The sequence below is a fragment of the Hippocampus comes genome, unplaced genomic scaffold (genome assembly GCF_001891065.2).
Source record: "Hippocampus comes isolate QL1 unplaced genomic scaffold, H_comes_QL1_v1.1 scaffold36, whole genome shotgun sequence".
In the NCBI taxonomy this organism is placed as follows: domain Eukaryota; kingdom Metazoa; phylum Chordata; class Actinopteri; order Syngnathiformes; family Syngnathidae; genus Hippocampus; species Hippocampus comes.
Genome location: NW_017805695.1, coordinates 4,006,731 through 4,019,791, shown reverse-complemented (window position 1 = coordinate 4,019,791; position 13,061 = coordinate 4,006,731). Strand labels below are relative to the sequence as shown.

The window sequence follows — 13,061 nt, the reverse complement described above, 5'->3', positions numbered from 1 at the left end:
TTCCTGCGTAAACTCTACCACACAGGTATTTGAAATATTTAAAGTTTGATTAACTTACTAGTTAGACGTAACATTTACGTTCTAATTCGCTAGCGACGCAATGTCTTTTGACAATAACATTCAATAAAATCAAAATGTGCCATTTTTGAAATGTTGATTAATGAACGAAAGAATAAAGAGCTGATCTATCGTAAACAATAAGCAACGAAAGAATAAAGAGCTGATCTATCGTAAAAAATTAAAGAAGTGACGCGTGCTGGTGTCTTTCAAGTCCGGAAATGAGCCATGAAAAGTCGTTGTTTCAGTTTCAAAAGCGTTATTATATGTTACTTGGTTTTTGGAAAAAAAAGTCACCAATAGTGTTTTGGGAGAACAGAGAAAATAATTGTGAATCAATTTATTTCAGTTGTTACACTGCATGCTCTGCCAATAGACGCAACAATGGATCTGGATGTCCTTCAGTATTTGGCCAAGGCCAGGAAAAAACAAGGTTTGTGTTCCTGCATGCTCAGATACTGTTAAAATACATTATGGAAGTTGTATTGCACCGATTTTCTTCGTATACAGACCCCGCAGCTTTGCAATCAGCCTTCAATGAATTGGAAGAGATGACAGAAGCTGACTCAGGAGGACCACTCAGCTTTGACCAACATATGTACATCTCCTGCGCAGAAGTAGCTCTGGCGGTAGGGGACAATTATTGTGTCAATGAACAGAGGTGTCAAATCCAGGTCCAGAAAGTGAAAACACTGCCAAAGTTTGGTTTTAGCCATGGGTGCCATATACTCACCCGGCAGGTAAACTAGCATCTGAGGAGCTTTTACTTCTTGGATCTGTATTTGACACTTCAACAATTGATATAATAATATAGACCAGCAACACAGGAGTTTAACCTGAACATGTATTTGACAGTTCTGTGTGCAATTCAAATGACAAAATGATAAACATGTAGAAATGATCCTTCTCTTTGGATTGTGTTTTAGCTGGGTTGTTTAGAGATAACTGCAGCCTGTCTGAAGAGGTTCTTTGATGGCAATCCACCAGCTGACCAATATTTGTGTCGAGCCTTCCTCTGTCAGAGCCAACTAAAGGTTCCCCCACCCACAGGGAGCATGGTGAGTACAGGAAAGACACAGCTTCTTGGTGGACTTACTTACACTAGGTATGCACTCAGTATGTTGTACAGTTTTTATGGTACAATGTAAGTGGGTATGTCGCTGTCTATGCAATCAAAGAATGGCAATTAAGGAAATTACTTTTGAATCATTGTACAGTATGTTTGAGGTGATGATTTCTCAACGGCATTGTGGGTTTTTTTTTTTTTTGTTTTAGGGAGACTTTAAAGAAAATGTGCAGTATTTTCTGAAAGCAATTGACATTTCAAAGCGAGAGAAAAGGTAAGTAATCCTTCCATACCCTTGATTGTTGCCATATACTGGTGAACCCATATACATAAACAGTAAGACATAATATGCACACACAATATAATATATCTTCTGTAGAACGTGTACAACAGACTGTGTGTAGTTAGTCTGATTTTCCATTACATTAATGTTTGAATGGCAAACAATGAATAATTAAATGATATCTACTTACTTACCATGACCTCTTATTCACGCTTGGCTCATCTGTACTGTGTTGGTTTAATTCAAACACCTTTTTGGCAGTCATTGATATATAAGTGTATAAATCCCCTAGTGTTTCTCTGTAAAAGATGTTTGGACATGCTTCTTGGCTAAGAAATGCAGAATGTGTCAAGAAAAGGGTCAAATGAGCAAACCCCAATTAGCACCTAAGGGAATATGTATGTTAAATCTTGCCCAGACAAGTACACAACATGCTCTCCGGTGGATAAATTAGTCCCGCTAAAGTAGTTTATTTATAATTAATATACATTTACTTTTTACGGAGCACATTACTTCTCTACTGTGGCTCATTAAACAAACAGTTCAAAATTCCACTGTTTTGCATTTCGCATTACTTGGGCTGTCAGATTCTAATTCTGGAGTTGAGCAAAGACAAGACATTCCTTACTTGTGAATATATTTATATATATTTCGGCACCATTTCAATGAATGTTGTTTTTCTTTGTTGTGCTTGTGGTTTGTTTCTGGCAGATCGCACTACATTGTGTTCAATGCCTCAGTACTGTATCTTCAGATGGTGCGTCCTCTCCTGCAGCCAGGGCGGTGTTGCCAGCTCATATCCTCCCTCAGGCAGGTGGTCAAAAGTCTGGAATTGGTGGCAGACAAGGACCACAGCTGGAGGGCTGAACTCATGATGCAAGTGGTACCCCGTTATTTTCTTTTGCTCATTCTGCATTCACGGGGATGGTATACAGAGCTAATTAAGCAGCATTTCACGTGCCCCAACAGCTTTGCTGCTCCCCAATTAATTGGCTTGCTTCTCATCTAATAGAGGAAGTGCGCTGATGTAAGCTGTCTCATGTTCATGAAAACACCTCAGGTTGAAATGCTAATTTAGTTTTTTGGTCACCAGACACAATATGCAATGTGTGTACAGTGCGGTGGGATGTGAGTGAGTTTTAATTGGATTCACAGTTCCTGACAGGATAGATAGTGTAGATGACCTATTTGTATCTCAGTCCACAATCAGTTATATAATATGACTGAATTTCATATTCATCTTAAATTATGATGCAAAACAATCCAACTGCAGCGTGAAGAGAAAACTGACGAAAGATCAGCAATACGTTATGTAATTTGGTAATCACATATCAATACACTGTGCTTTGGACTTCAAACAATGTGGAAACACTTTTTTTAAAGAATGTCCGCCACTGTCTGCTTCGGTTCAGGCACCTAATTGACTCTCTTTTGGACGCTGGGAAAACTGATGACGCTGCAAGTTATGCCAGAGTTACAGAGGAATTCATCAGAAAACACTGCCCACATCTTTATTCAAACGTCTTTCGTTTACAGGTATGCGATGCAATGTCTTCACAAGGAAAATGTCAACAGGATGGAAGATTGGGCGGCACGATGATCCACTGGTTAGCATGTCTGCCTCACAGTGCAGAGGTGCAGGGTTCGAGTCCAAGCCCTTCCTGTGTGGGGTTTGCATGTTCACTCCATGCCTTTGTTTTTTTTTTCCTTCGGGTACTTTTCCTCCCACATTCCAAAAACATACATGGCAGGTTAACGGAACACTCTAAATTGTCCCTAGGTGTGATTGTGAGCGTGAATGGTTGTTTGTCTCTTTGTGCCCTGTGATAGGCCAGAATCGAATCCTGCACCACTGCACTGCGGACATGCTAACCAGTCGACCTGCGTGCTCAGGAAGCTTCTGATCCATTCGCAGGTGGGGGATGGATCGTATTATTGTTATTATTATTATTATTACTATTACTACTACTGTACTACTACTACTATTTTCTTTTTTTCATTATTATTTTTCATTCATTAACACAGGTACACAATTCAGTTCACTTCTGTACAGCAATATATTGGCCAATATTAACATGTGGTTGAATTCATATTTAGCTCTGCTAGACATCCATTGATGTATACAGTACTCAATTTTTTTCTTCTTGCATTGCAATCTAATTCATAGTAGCAATTCCCAGAAGTCAATGTCGATTGTAACCACAGCCCTCTCACCATAGGTGTGGCATAACCTGTCAAAAAGGGAAATCCTCCTGAAAAAAAGCCGTCAGTCTACTACCTTAACGGTCATTTACAAAATGCTGCAATTTAAAAGGTAAGGAACTTTGATACACAGAATAATAAGTGCCACTATTTGGAATACATTTCTTTCTTGCTTGTGAATTGTGGCACTCAAAATGGTGACTTCACATTTTAATTCACATTTTGTTGTCAATCAAAGTTATGCTTTTTCCGACTGATGACATAAGATCTAAATTTACAATATTAACCGGTTTTGATGCTGATGTATTTCAGGATTAAGATTTGTGCAATCTTTCGCCATAAGCAGTTTATTTCTTTAACACGCAAATGAAGTGAACATCCACTGGATTTATTTACTCAAAGAAATCTCCTCATTTTTAGGGGGTTGGCAGAAATAAATGAAGATGAACTTGCAAAAAAGGATTTCAATGAGCTTGAGGAGATTTTTAGTCTCCTGGGAGACTCCACAAAAGCTTCTCTCCGGATACCCGTCCCGCCAGCTCACAGGTACATCATCTTAAGTGCCCGGATGAAATCCCATCATGAATATGAACTTTGGAGCAAAAATTGAGGCAGTGGTGGTCCTATTCTGATTTAACAAGGAACCGGACTCGTAACCGGAATCGTTCAAATTCAAACGATGCTCAACCCTTTTGTACTTGTTTATTTGTACCCATGGCAGTGACCCCTACATTTTCAACAAATTACTATTCTGTAATGCTATAAATAATAATAACGTTTACTATGCCGATTGGTAGCATGAATGCTTGTAGTTCACACACGCAGTGCAGCAGTAAAAAGGTCGAGGTAAATTATGATTTTGTTGTAATTTGAATTGCATATTGCATATGAGATTTTGTCCTTGATTTCAGAGTGTCCTTCCTCCTGGAGCTCGCTCTGCTGTCCTTACAAGGGAAGAATCACAAAGTGGCTTCGAAATGTTTAAAAAGGTTAAAGTCAACAGGGGAGATTGTAAGTGTCCAATCTTGTCCTAAAATCTTGAAGCAGTAGGAAGGCTCCGTACTATACATAACAGCCCGGCGTTGAAAAGACACATATCCATACGTACAGTTTATTACTTTGTAATTTTAAAAAAATATATATTCTTAGCAAAATGTCACTTATGTGCATTTTTGAAGGGAAATTGATGACGAGAAAAGTTAAATGATGCCATAATACCCATATCTCATGCATGAATAATCACTTGGATTTCAAATGAAGCTAATCTTTTTCTTAGTACATCTAACACTAACTCTTGAATTGCTATTTCCTTTTAGAGTATCGGTGAACAAATAATAATGGAGTGTGTCAACTGTGAAATAAACCTCCGGAAGAAAGAGACAAAGACGAATGATTATTCCAAATCCAGTGTGGAGGTGCTCCATCATCAGATACATCTCTGAACATATTAATCAAGCAGCAATTTTACTAGTTTGATAAGCAGTTGAAAAAGTTTCACTTTATTTTTCATCAGCTATTGTGCTTAAATCTGAGTTGAATTGATGGCTGTACTTTAAGTAAATGTTGGAATTGGTACTGAAATTGAGTTTTATGTTTGTTGTTAATGTCTTCATGATTCCATATACGTACTTATATGCCATACTCAGATCGCACTAGAATTCTGAGATCATAAACCCATTTTTTTTTCAAAATAGCGCACTCAGTGATGGAAGAGTTGTCATTCCTAATTGATTCAGAAGATTTTGTTTTCTGCCCCCTAGGCCCGTCTAAAAGCAATCGGAAAGCTAAATCACTGTCTGCAGACTGCACTCAGAGAAGGGGACCCTCAAGCCGTGCAAGCGGTGTGTGCGACCCAGTGGAGCTTTTGTCTTCCGCTTTTGCAGCATAATCTCCGCAGACACGTCAAGACACCTCTGTCGCGGGTGGCCCAAGCACTCGAAGACATGCAATGGTAAACCAGTTTGATTGATTTTATCTATAATGTGCACATATTTTAGGGCTTCACCCTTCAGTTGCGGTATCATAACCTGATTTGTTGCTGTCTATATTCCCTACACGATAATCTCATTTTATGTGTTGATCTGTTCTATATGGTTCTAATATAAATGAATAAAAGTATACCTTGTTTGTCAGTCGAGAACGCAGGCATTAGTTTCTATTCTAAGATTTACAATTTCATTTTTCCAGCATGCTGTTCCCAGTTCGATGTCAGGTCCATGCCGAGCTTGCAGTGACTGAAGAGGAAGACGGGCTCCTAGAGGCTTCAATGGCTCACCTCCAGAAAGCCATGTTGCTGGATAATGGCACACAGAAAGAAAGATTGTCGTCAGCTTTCCATCTCCTACAGCTCAGAAGAAACCTTTATCAAACGCCCTCTCGGAGCGAGGATAAAGCCGCGATGCTTATGCAGCAGGTTTACAGCACTTTGTGTCACACATTGAACAGTTTTGGAAGCTGCACAAAGTGGAATTTTGGAAGGAAAGGGTACTCATCACATTTATGAAGATGGGATGGAGGAGGATCCAATAAAATCTATACATCACTTGATAAATCTCCAACTTTAATAAGACAGTTTAACTGGTGTTGCTTTAGACAAATCATTTTAAAGCGTGTAAGTCGTTTAGTGGCATTCCGATTATATCCACAACTGAGGTCACTATTTGTACCCTTTATGAAAACCATTGCAGTAGTACTGGTAATGTCGTGGTACTTGCTGCTTCCTTTCGTGCAGACGACATGGGTTTGATTGGAGGCCAGTGCCCCAATACCCAGCCGTTGTTGGCCCTAACCCTGGATAAAAAAAAAAAATGGCTGGTTTGTGGAAGGAAAAATATTTGATGTAAAAATTGTGCCAAACAAATCATGCTAGTGACCCACTGTGGCAACCTTGAGCCAAAAGTTGAAAAAAACAATTCAAATGATTGCACTTATTTTTCGTCATTTACACAACCATAGTGTCTGTAGGTCATTACTTGATGATGATGATGATGATGATGATGCAACAGCGTTTTTGCTTTGCGATATCGCTAAAAACACAGGGAACACACAAACTCCGCACAAGAAAGCAAGAGCCGTAATCCAACATTGCACCTCTGAACTATGAGGCGGACGTGATAACCAGTCGCCCACCTTGCCGCGATGGAGAATTTACTATATGAAATTTAATCAGATATTTTTTCGGGGCCCAAAATATTTTGACATTAAATTTACAATACACAGTGATCACATGGCATAATATTTGGGTGTATATAGTCGTTAAGTGTACTGTACTTGGCAGTAAGCGCCCTTTTGTATTTTCAGGTCAAGGACAGGCAGCCCCAACAGAATACAGATTGCCGTCCTTTACTGCTAACTGTGGGTCAACTGTTGGCACCTGCTGATTTCCAGATGGTGCTGAATGCAGACAACATCTCGAAAAGTACAATTTCTTCCTCACATTCAGTTTTCACATCAATGTGAATTGATTTTCTTTCAACGCGCCTCATGCTTCATCTGTTTTTTCAGAAGTTGAAAAAAAAAAGACCTTTTCCTAAACATACTTGCATCCAGTATTCGGCACACTGGTATGGGAGCATCACATTTGTCCTTTATGTGAGGACGTTAATTCGGTGTGCGTTGAGCATTACATGCTAGAATAAATAAATGTCATCATACAATGACATTGTTTCACATTTACTGTGGTATCGCTGCATTCAAAACATGGAGATTTTCATGAAAAAGTCATTTAGTTACCAGCAACGATCATCGATAGCAAATAGAGTCAAGGATTAGCAACAGCGCACACATACTGTGTACTGTACACACTGTACCATTTTGAACCACTGCAGTCCCCGACCTCTCATCCTAATCCAATTACTACACTAAACGCCCCCGGAGCTGCTGAGACCACGGCATATCGAAATAAGATCTAAACAAGAAGCTGTCTTTTAAGTTGCGTTCTTATCGTCTTGCTTTGTAGCCATTGATGTGACTGAAGCGGGCATTGATTTTCACGCATTTCTTCCTCTTGCAGTGTGATTTCCGCTGTGTATAAACATGCATATTTAATTCATTTTAATTAAATGATTGGCAGTCACTAAAGTCTAAGTAACGGCAACAAAATCAATAGAATATTTTGTGCATTCCAAACCTCTACAATACTTTCCTAATCATTTATGAAAATACAACTTTACAACATAATTCCTTGTGTTTTGTTTGACTAGTTACCAAAGCCAATGTTGGGTGTGGACCGATAGCGCAGCTCTCTGCTGAGGCTCATAATTACTATGCAGCTGTGCAGAAGTTGGATGGATACCTGGATCGACAAGGAGAAAACACTGACAACACAGAGAGGTGTTTTTGTGTGTGTGTGTGTGTGTGTGTGTGTGTGTGTGTGTGTGTGTGTGTGTGTGTGTGTGTGCGCGCGTGTGCGTGCGTGTGTGTGTGTGTGTGTGTGTGTGTGCGCAAAGTGGTTCTGCCAATGTTTCATGTTAAACTGCACATATGAATACTATTGTAATTTGAGAAAACCGGATTTATTTAGCACTGTAAATAGCCATATTAACTAATGTTTACAATCTACAATGTAATGCGTACATGACCTCTTCTCGTGTCTAGATTGAGGCTTTGGGCCACCCTTGCAAAGACTGCAAGAAAACAGGAGGTCTGGGATGTGTGCAGAGTGGCTGGTCGATTCTGTTTGCTCTATGATGAAGCGAGATCAAAGATGTCCAGATGTCACAGTAAGATGCTCAATGAAGGGATCATCAAAAATCAATAAAAAGGCGTATTAATTGGGCAGAAGAAAGAAGAGATATATTTAATTATATTTGTTAACCGAGGACCAAAACAATTGAACCTATGTGTTACTTTTAAATATGATGTACACACGTAAACTACTCAGTTAATGCTTCTATGAGCTACTTAAGATAAGAAAACCTTTATTTGTCTCACAATGGAGAAATTCCCAATTTACAGCCGCAAAATTATGAAAGGGAGAAAGTCGAAGACAAAAAGTATATAAATAAATAAAATTTATAAAATACAGATATAAGCATATTAAAAATGGGATAGTCCATCCAGGTTTTCAGGACCGTCTATTCAATAGCCTGACAGCAGTTGGCAGGAACGAGCGGCGGTACCTCTCCCTCATGCAGCGCGGGTGTGTCAGTCTCTGGCTGAAGGAGCTGCCCAGTGCTGTCAAGGTGGCCTGGAGGGGGTTGGAGGGTCTGTCCATCATAGCTGTTAGCTTAGTTCGCATCCTCCTGTTACCCACCTCTTCCAGAGTGTCAAAACTTTCACACGTTGACAGTTTTTTATTTATCTATTGACCATGACATTTTGATGACAACAAGTTTATAGACTAATGCCTTGATTAAAAAATAGAAAAAAAAGTTGTATGATGTGCTTAACTGGTTTACTGCCCAATTTGTGTACAGAATCAAAATGCTCAGAGGATGAAAGCCCTCCCGAAAACTTTAACAGCTTTGAAGAATATCAACCCTGTGCGAAGAAGTTGCGCCTTTTAGCCGAAATATGCTTTATAACCGCTGAGGTATGTTTTGTCTTTCCTAAAAACAACATTAAGAGCCTATTTTTTAAAAATCCCGAACTCAGGGGTGCCCAACCTTTGACCGAAGAGCTACTTTTTTAAACAACCAACTTCCCGCGATCGAACCATTACCGCACGTTCACGCATACACGCACGCACATGCGCGAACCCGTGCACACGCGCGCGCGCACACATGCTTGCCATGATGAGCAACAGCCATAACGGCCCCTAACATGAACCAAATAGAAAAATAACGTCCATACAAGTGTTTGTAAGAAGGAAATCACTGGCTACCTTTGGAGAGGCCTGACGCGGAGGCATGGGATACACTTTTGCAGTGTGTTAAGTGCATGAACATCACTATCGTAGCTCAGGTGAACCATGTTAAAATGCTTGTCCCGGTGCTCCAGATTCCCATTCTTTGCCAGTGTCATCGGTGAATTGCAGATGAAACAAACATTGAATGAGAAAAAAAAAAAAAAGTTTAAATGTGATCTGCTTTTTTATTTTATTTATTTTTTTGTTGAAGTGAAACTGATAGGATACATAGGTTACAATGTATACTCACACAAAAATATTTTTTTCATTTTCCTCTTCACCCCACGTGATGAACTTGGGACCAGTCCACGGGCTACCGATTGATCGCGATTGACTGGTTGGGCACCCCTGCCCTAACTGATCAGTGTGTGAAACTGATAACATACAGACCGCACATGCTTATCTTTCTCAAAATGTGTGTGAGTGGATTTTGGTCAGATGCATTGAAGAGGGTAAATTTGGTCATTCAGTTTCACTGTATTGTGTTCTACATGATGTGGAGCCATCTCACATTATATTGTATTTCACTTTTTGCGGTCTCACTGCATTGCACCTTTTGAAATTGTACACATTTAATTTCTTACTGCATGTGTAATGCAAGGTTTTGGGGTGATCATTTTTCAACACAGACTGATGTTACTGCAGTCTTGCATTGCAATAAGCGTGAGCCGGATGAAAGAATTCGGAAGTTTGGGACCCATTCACACTTAAAAAAAACATGTATACTGCAAGCGCAGAACTTGCTGACACAACTGCACGTTTTCAGTAATCATTGTTAATCTACCAGCGCTTTTTATGACCCTCACGCAGAGGCAGTCAACTAACGCTTAACAGCCGGCTGTCATCTGGTTAACACACTCTACCATTGACTACAGAAGAGACCCCACCTGTTAAAACCACAAACATTCAGATTCACAGATGCTACCATGTAGAACAGCTTTATGGCAACCCCAAATGAACAAAAATAAAATCTGCACCTCCCATATTTTGCATTTGATTTATGCAAAAAAATTTAACATTTTAACATCCAATTCTGTACCGCATATCCTCACTCTGGTCACAGGTGTGCTGGGTCACACCCAACGGGGCGAGAGGCGTGCTACAGCCTCAACTGGTCACTAGCCAATTGCAGGGCACAAATAGACAAGCAAGCATTCACAGTCATAGTCATACCAATGGACTGTGAGAGTAAACTAAAGTACCTGGACAAAACCCACACAGGCACAAGGAGAACATGCAATCTCCACACAAGAAGGCCAAACCTGTATTTGAATCCACAATCTGTGAACTACAAAGTGGATGTCTGAGTCGATCACAGTGATGCCACTTTAAACTCTATGCAATATAAAGGTTCAGGGTGTACCCCGCCTACAGCCTGAAGACAGCTGGGATGGGCTCCAGCACCCCTGCAACACTTGTGAGCATAAGCGGCTGGATTGATAAATGGTCTGCGGATTTGTGTCTATCACGGGGGAGTTCCCTCATGATAAATTAGGGAACTACTGTACATTGTTTTTAGGTGAAATCATCTTTCTTATTCAGGCTACTGCACAAAAACTACAAATGCAAGGTGTGCAGCTCAACAGCCCTGCGGTCCTGCCACAGGATGTCGGTGTGTCTGAAGATGATCCACATTGGATTATTTACAGGTAAACAACGATTTGGTCAACACTCTGAACACGCATATACAGCCGTGGGGGAAAAACAAAAAAAATCTTTGTATTCCTATTTAACATTGTTCATTGTGCAGTTCATGGTAAAGAACTTTGCTTCACACTTGTATTTTGAAATTCTTCATGTGTCGTTCGTAGTGTTAGTACTCTTAATATTTTACACCTTGATTTGTTTTTACTACATCCTCTTAGGTTCATTTGTTTTAAATTCATGATGTTTTGTTATTCCTCAAAGTCTATATCCCAATTAAGGGCAACTGTGAGATATTGACCACACTACGCATGATCTACCACATTTAACTGTTTAACAGCGCCATATCTATTCCCTCAAAAAGTAGTGATAGAACACAATATATTAATTTGTAACTAGAGAGCATGATATTAAATGTATCTATTGTTATTCTTTATCCAACTCCAATTAGAGACTGGATCCAGGATCTGTCTGCCTACGCCACGTCCACTTTCCTGCGAGCAGCGGAGCTTGGCACACAGATCAGGGAACCCTGGGTTGTGGCAAATTCCGCCATTTATTTATGGAACTACAACAGGCACTTGCTGGTGACTGGAGACTATAACTGTCTCATCCCCACCTTCCAAAGCCTGGTAGAGATGTTCCAAAAGACGGAGTGCACAGGGTAGGGTCATGCGTTGTAAATTGCTATCCATCACTTAGCTTTGACGCACTTGACGCTATTGAGAGAAAGTCTTCTGTCATGTCTGTTCAATTAGCAAGCTGCACATTTTTCATTTAATATTTAAAAAGCCTGACTTTTTTTTTTTTTTTTTTTTTTTTTTGAAACCCCGGAAAAACACCATTCCAAAACCCGGTCTACTGAAAATAAAAGCACAAACAAGTTTTTTTAATATTAAAAAAGCCTGGTTTTTTTTTTTTTTTTTTTTTTTTTTTGAAACCCCGGAAAGACACCATTCCAGAACCCGGTCTACTGAAAATAAAAGCACAAACAAGTTTTTCTGTGTCTTTTTGAGACAGTAAGCCCTTAATTTGAGATATGCTTTTCAGATGGTCATGAGCAGATTTAGTATCGGCTTTTAAGTAGTTATTAAAATGCAGGTCTGAGTCGATAATTGCGCTACTGCTATATTTCTGTATTAACTTGTAGCTTTGAATGACATAGAATTAAGGTGAGCGCTGATCTTTGACCTTTGATTTCTGGTGCCAAAAACAATCACTTCTATCTTTTCTGGGTTGAGCTGGACAAAATTCTGGTTCATCCACTCATTAATTTGATGAATAAACGTACTTAATGAACACAAGGGAATACAGTCATGTGATGACGCTGAAATGTCAAGTTGCTTGTCATCGGCATAAGTATGATGAGATGTTGTGTTGCTCCATAATCTGAGCAAGAGGCATCTTGTAAATATTCAATACAATTGGTCCAAGAATGGAACCTTGTTGAACCCTGCATGTGATCATACTCATGACCACCCAATAAGAAGTAGTAGTCCCTATCTTGCAAGTAATATTTGAACCAATTTAACACAGTGCCAGTTTGTCCCACCCACTGTTCTAGTCTGTCGAGCAGTATATTATGATCAACTGTGTCAAAATGGAGCACTGAGATCTCGCAATACCAAGATGTTGTTTTTGAACGTGTCATCATTAGTCTCAGTGTTGTGATGTGGAGAAAAAAATCAAGCTGGAATGCATTCAAGAGATTGTTTTGCATCTTATAACAGAATATGTTGAAAAACAGCCCTTGCAATGATTTTTTTTTCTCCAGAAAAATGAAAGATTTGATATGGGCCTGTAGTTACTTTTTGTTGGCGCATCCAAGTTAGGTATTTTCAGAACTGCTTTCATTACTGCAGTTTAAGGCCGGGGGAAACTGCCCTGATTGACATCGACTGCCCACATCGACATTGTACTCCAAGTTTAAGTGATTTAACATTCCCAAAATGGTTAATATA

At 39.6% G+C, this 13,061-nt stretch overlaps 1 protein-coding gene across 1 annotated transcript in view; it reads left to right on the top strand.

Moving 5' to 3' along the window:
- Window positions 1-267: 267 nt before the first annotated feature.
- Window positions 268-13,061, top strand: part of cfap46 (cilia and flagella associated protein 46) — a 44,913-nt gene continuing 32,119 nt past the window's right edge. Inside the window, exons 1-18 of the mRNA XM_019881890.1 lie at window positions 268-490; window positions 568-686; window positions 984-1,115; window positions 1,333-1,397; window positions 2,118-2,282; window positions 2,819-2,942; window positions 3,626-3,720; window positions 4,029-4,154; window positions 4,520-4,619; window positions 4,925-5,023; window positions 5,369-5,559; window positions 5,796-6,021; window positions 6,909-7,026; window positions 7,811-7,940; window positions 8,205-8,329; window positions 9,026-9,141; window positions 10,999-11,105; window positions 11,552-11,764. Of these exons, the coding sequence (XP_019737449.1) occupies window positions 442-490; window positions 568-686; window positions 984-1,115; window positions 1,333-1,397; window positions 2,118-2,282; window positions 2,819-2,942; window positions 3,626-3,720; window positions 4,029-4,154; window positions 4,520-4,619; window positions 4,925-5,023; window positions 5,369-5,559; window positions 5,796-6,021; window positions 6,909-7,026; window positions 7,811-7,940; window positions 8,205-8,329; window positions 9,026-9,141; window positions 10,999-11,105; window positions 11,552-11,764 (2,300 nt within the window). The 5' untranslated portion in view covers window positions 268-441. The remainder of the gene's footprint in view (window positions 491-567; window positions 687-983; window positions 1,116-1,332; window positions 1,398-2,117; window positions 2,283-2,818; window positions 2,943-3,625; window positions 3,721-4,028; window positions 4,155-4,519; window positions 4,620-4,924; window positions 5,024-5,368; window positions 5,560-5,795; window positions 6,022-6,908; window positions 7,027-7,810; window positions 7,941-8,204; window positions 8,330-9,025; window positions 9,142-10,998; window positions 11,106-11,551; window positions 11,765-13,061) is intronic.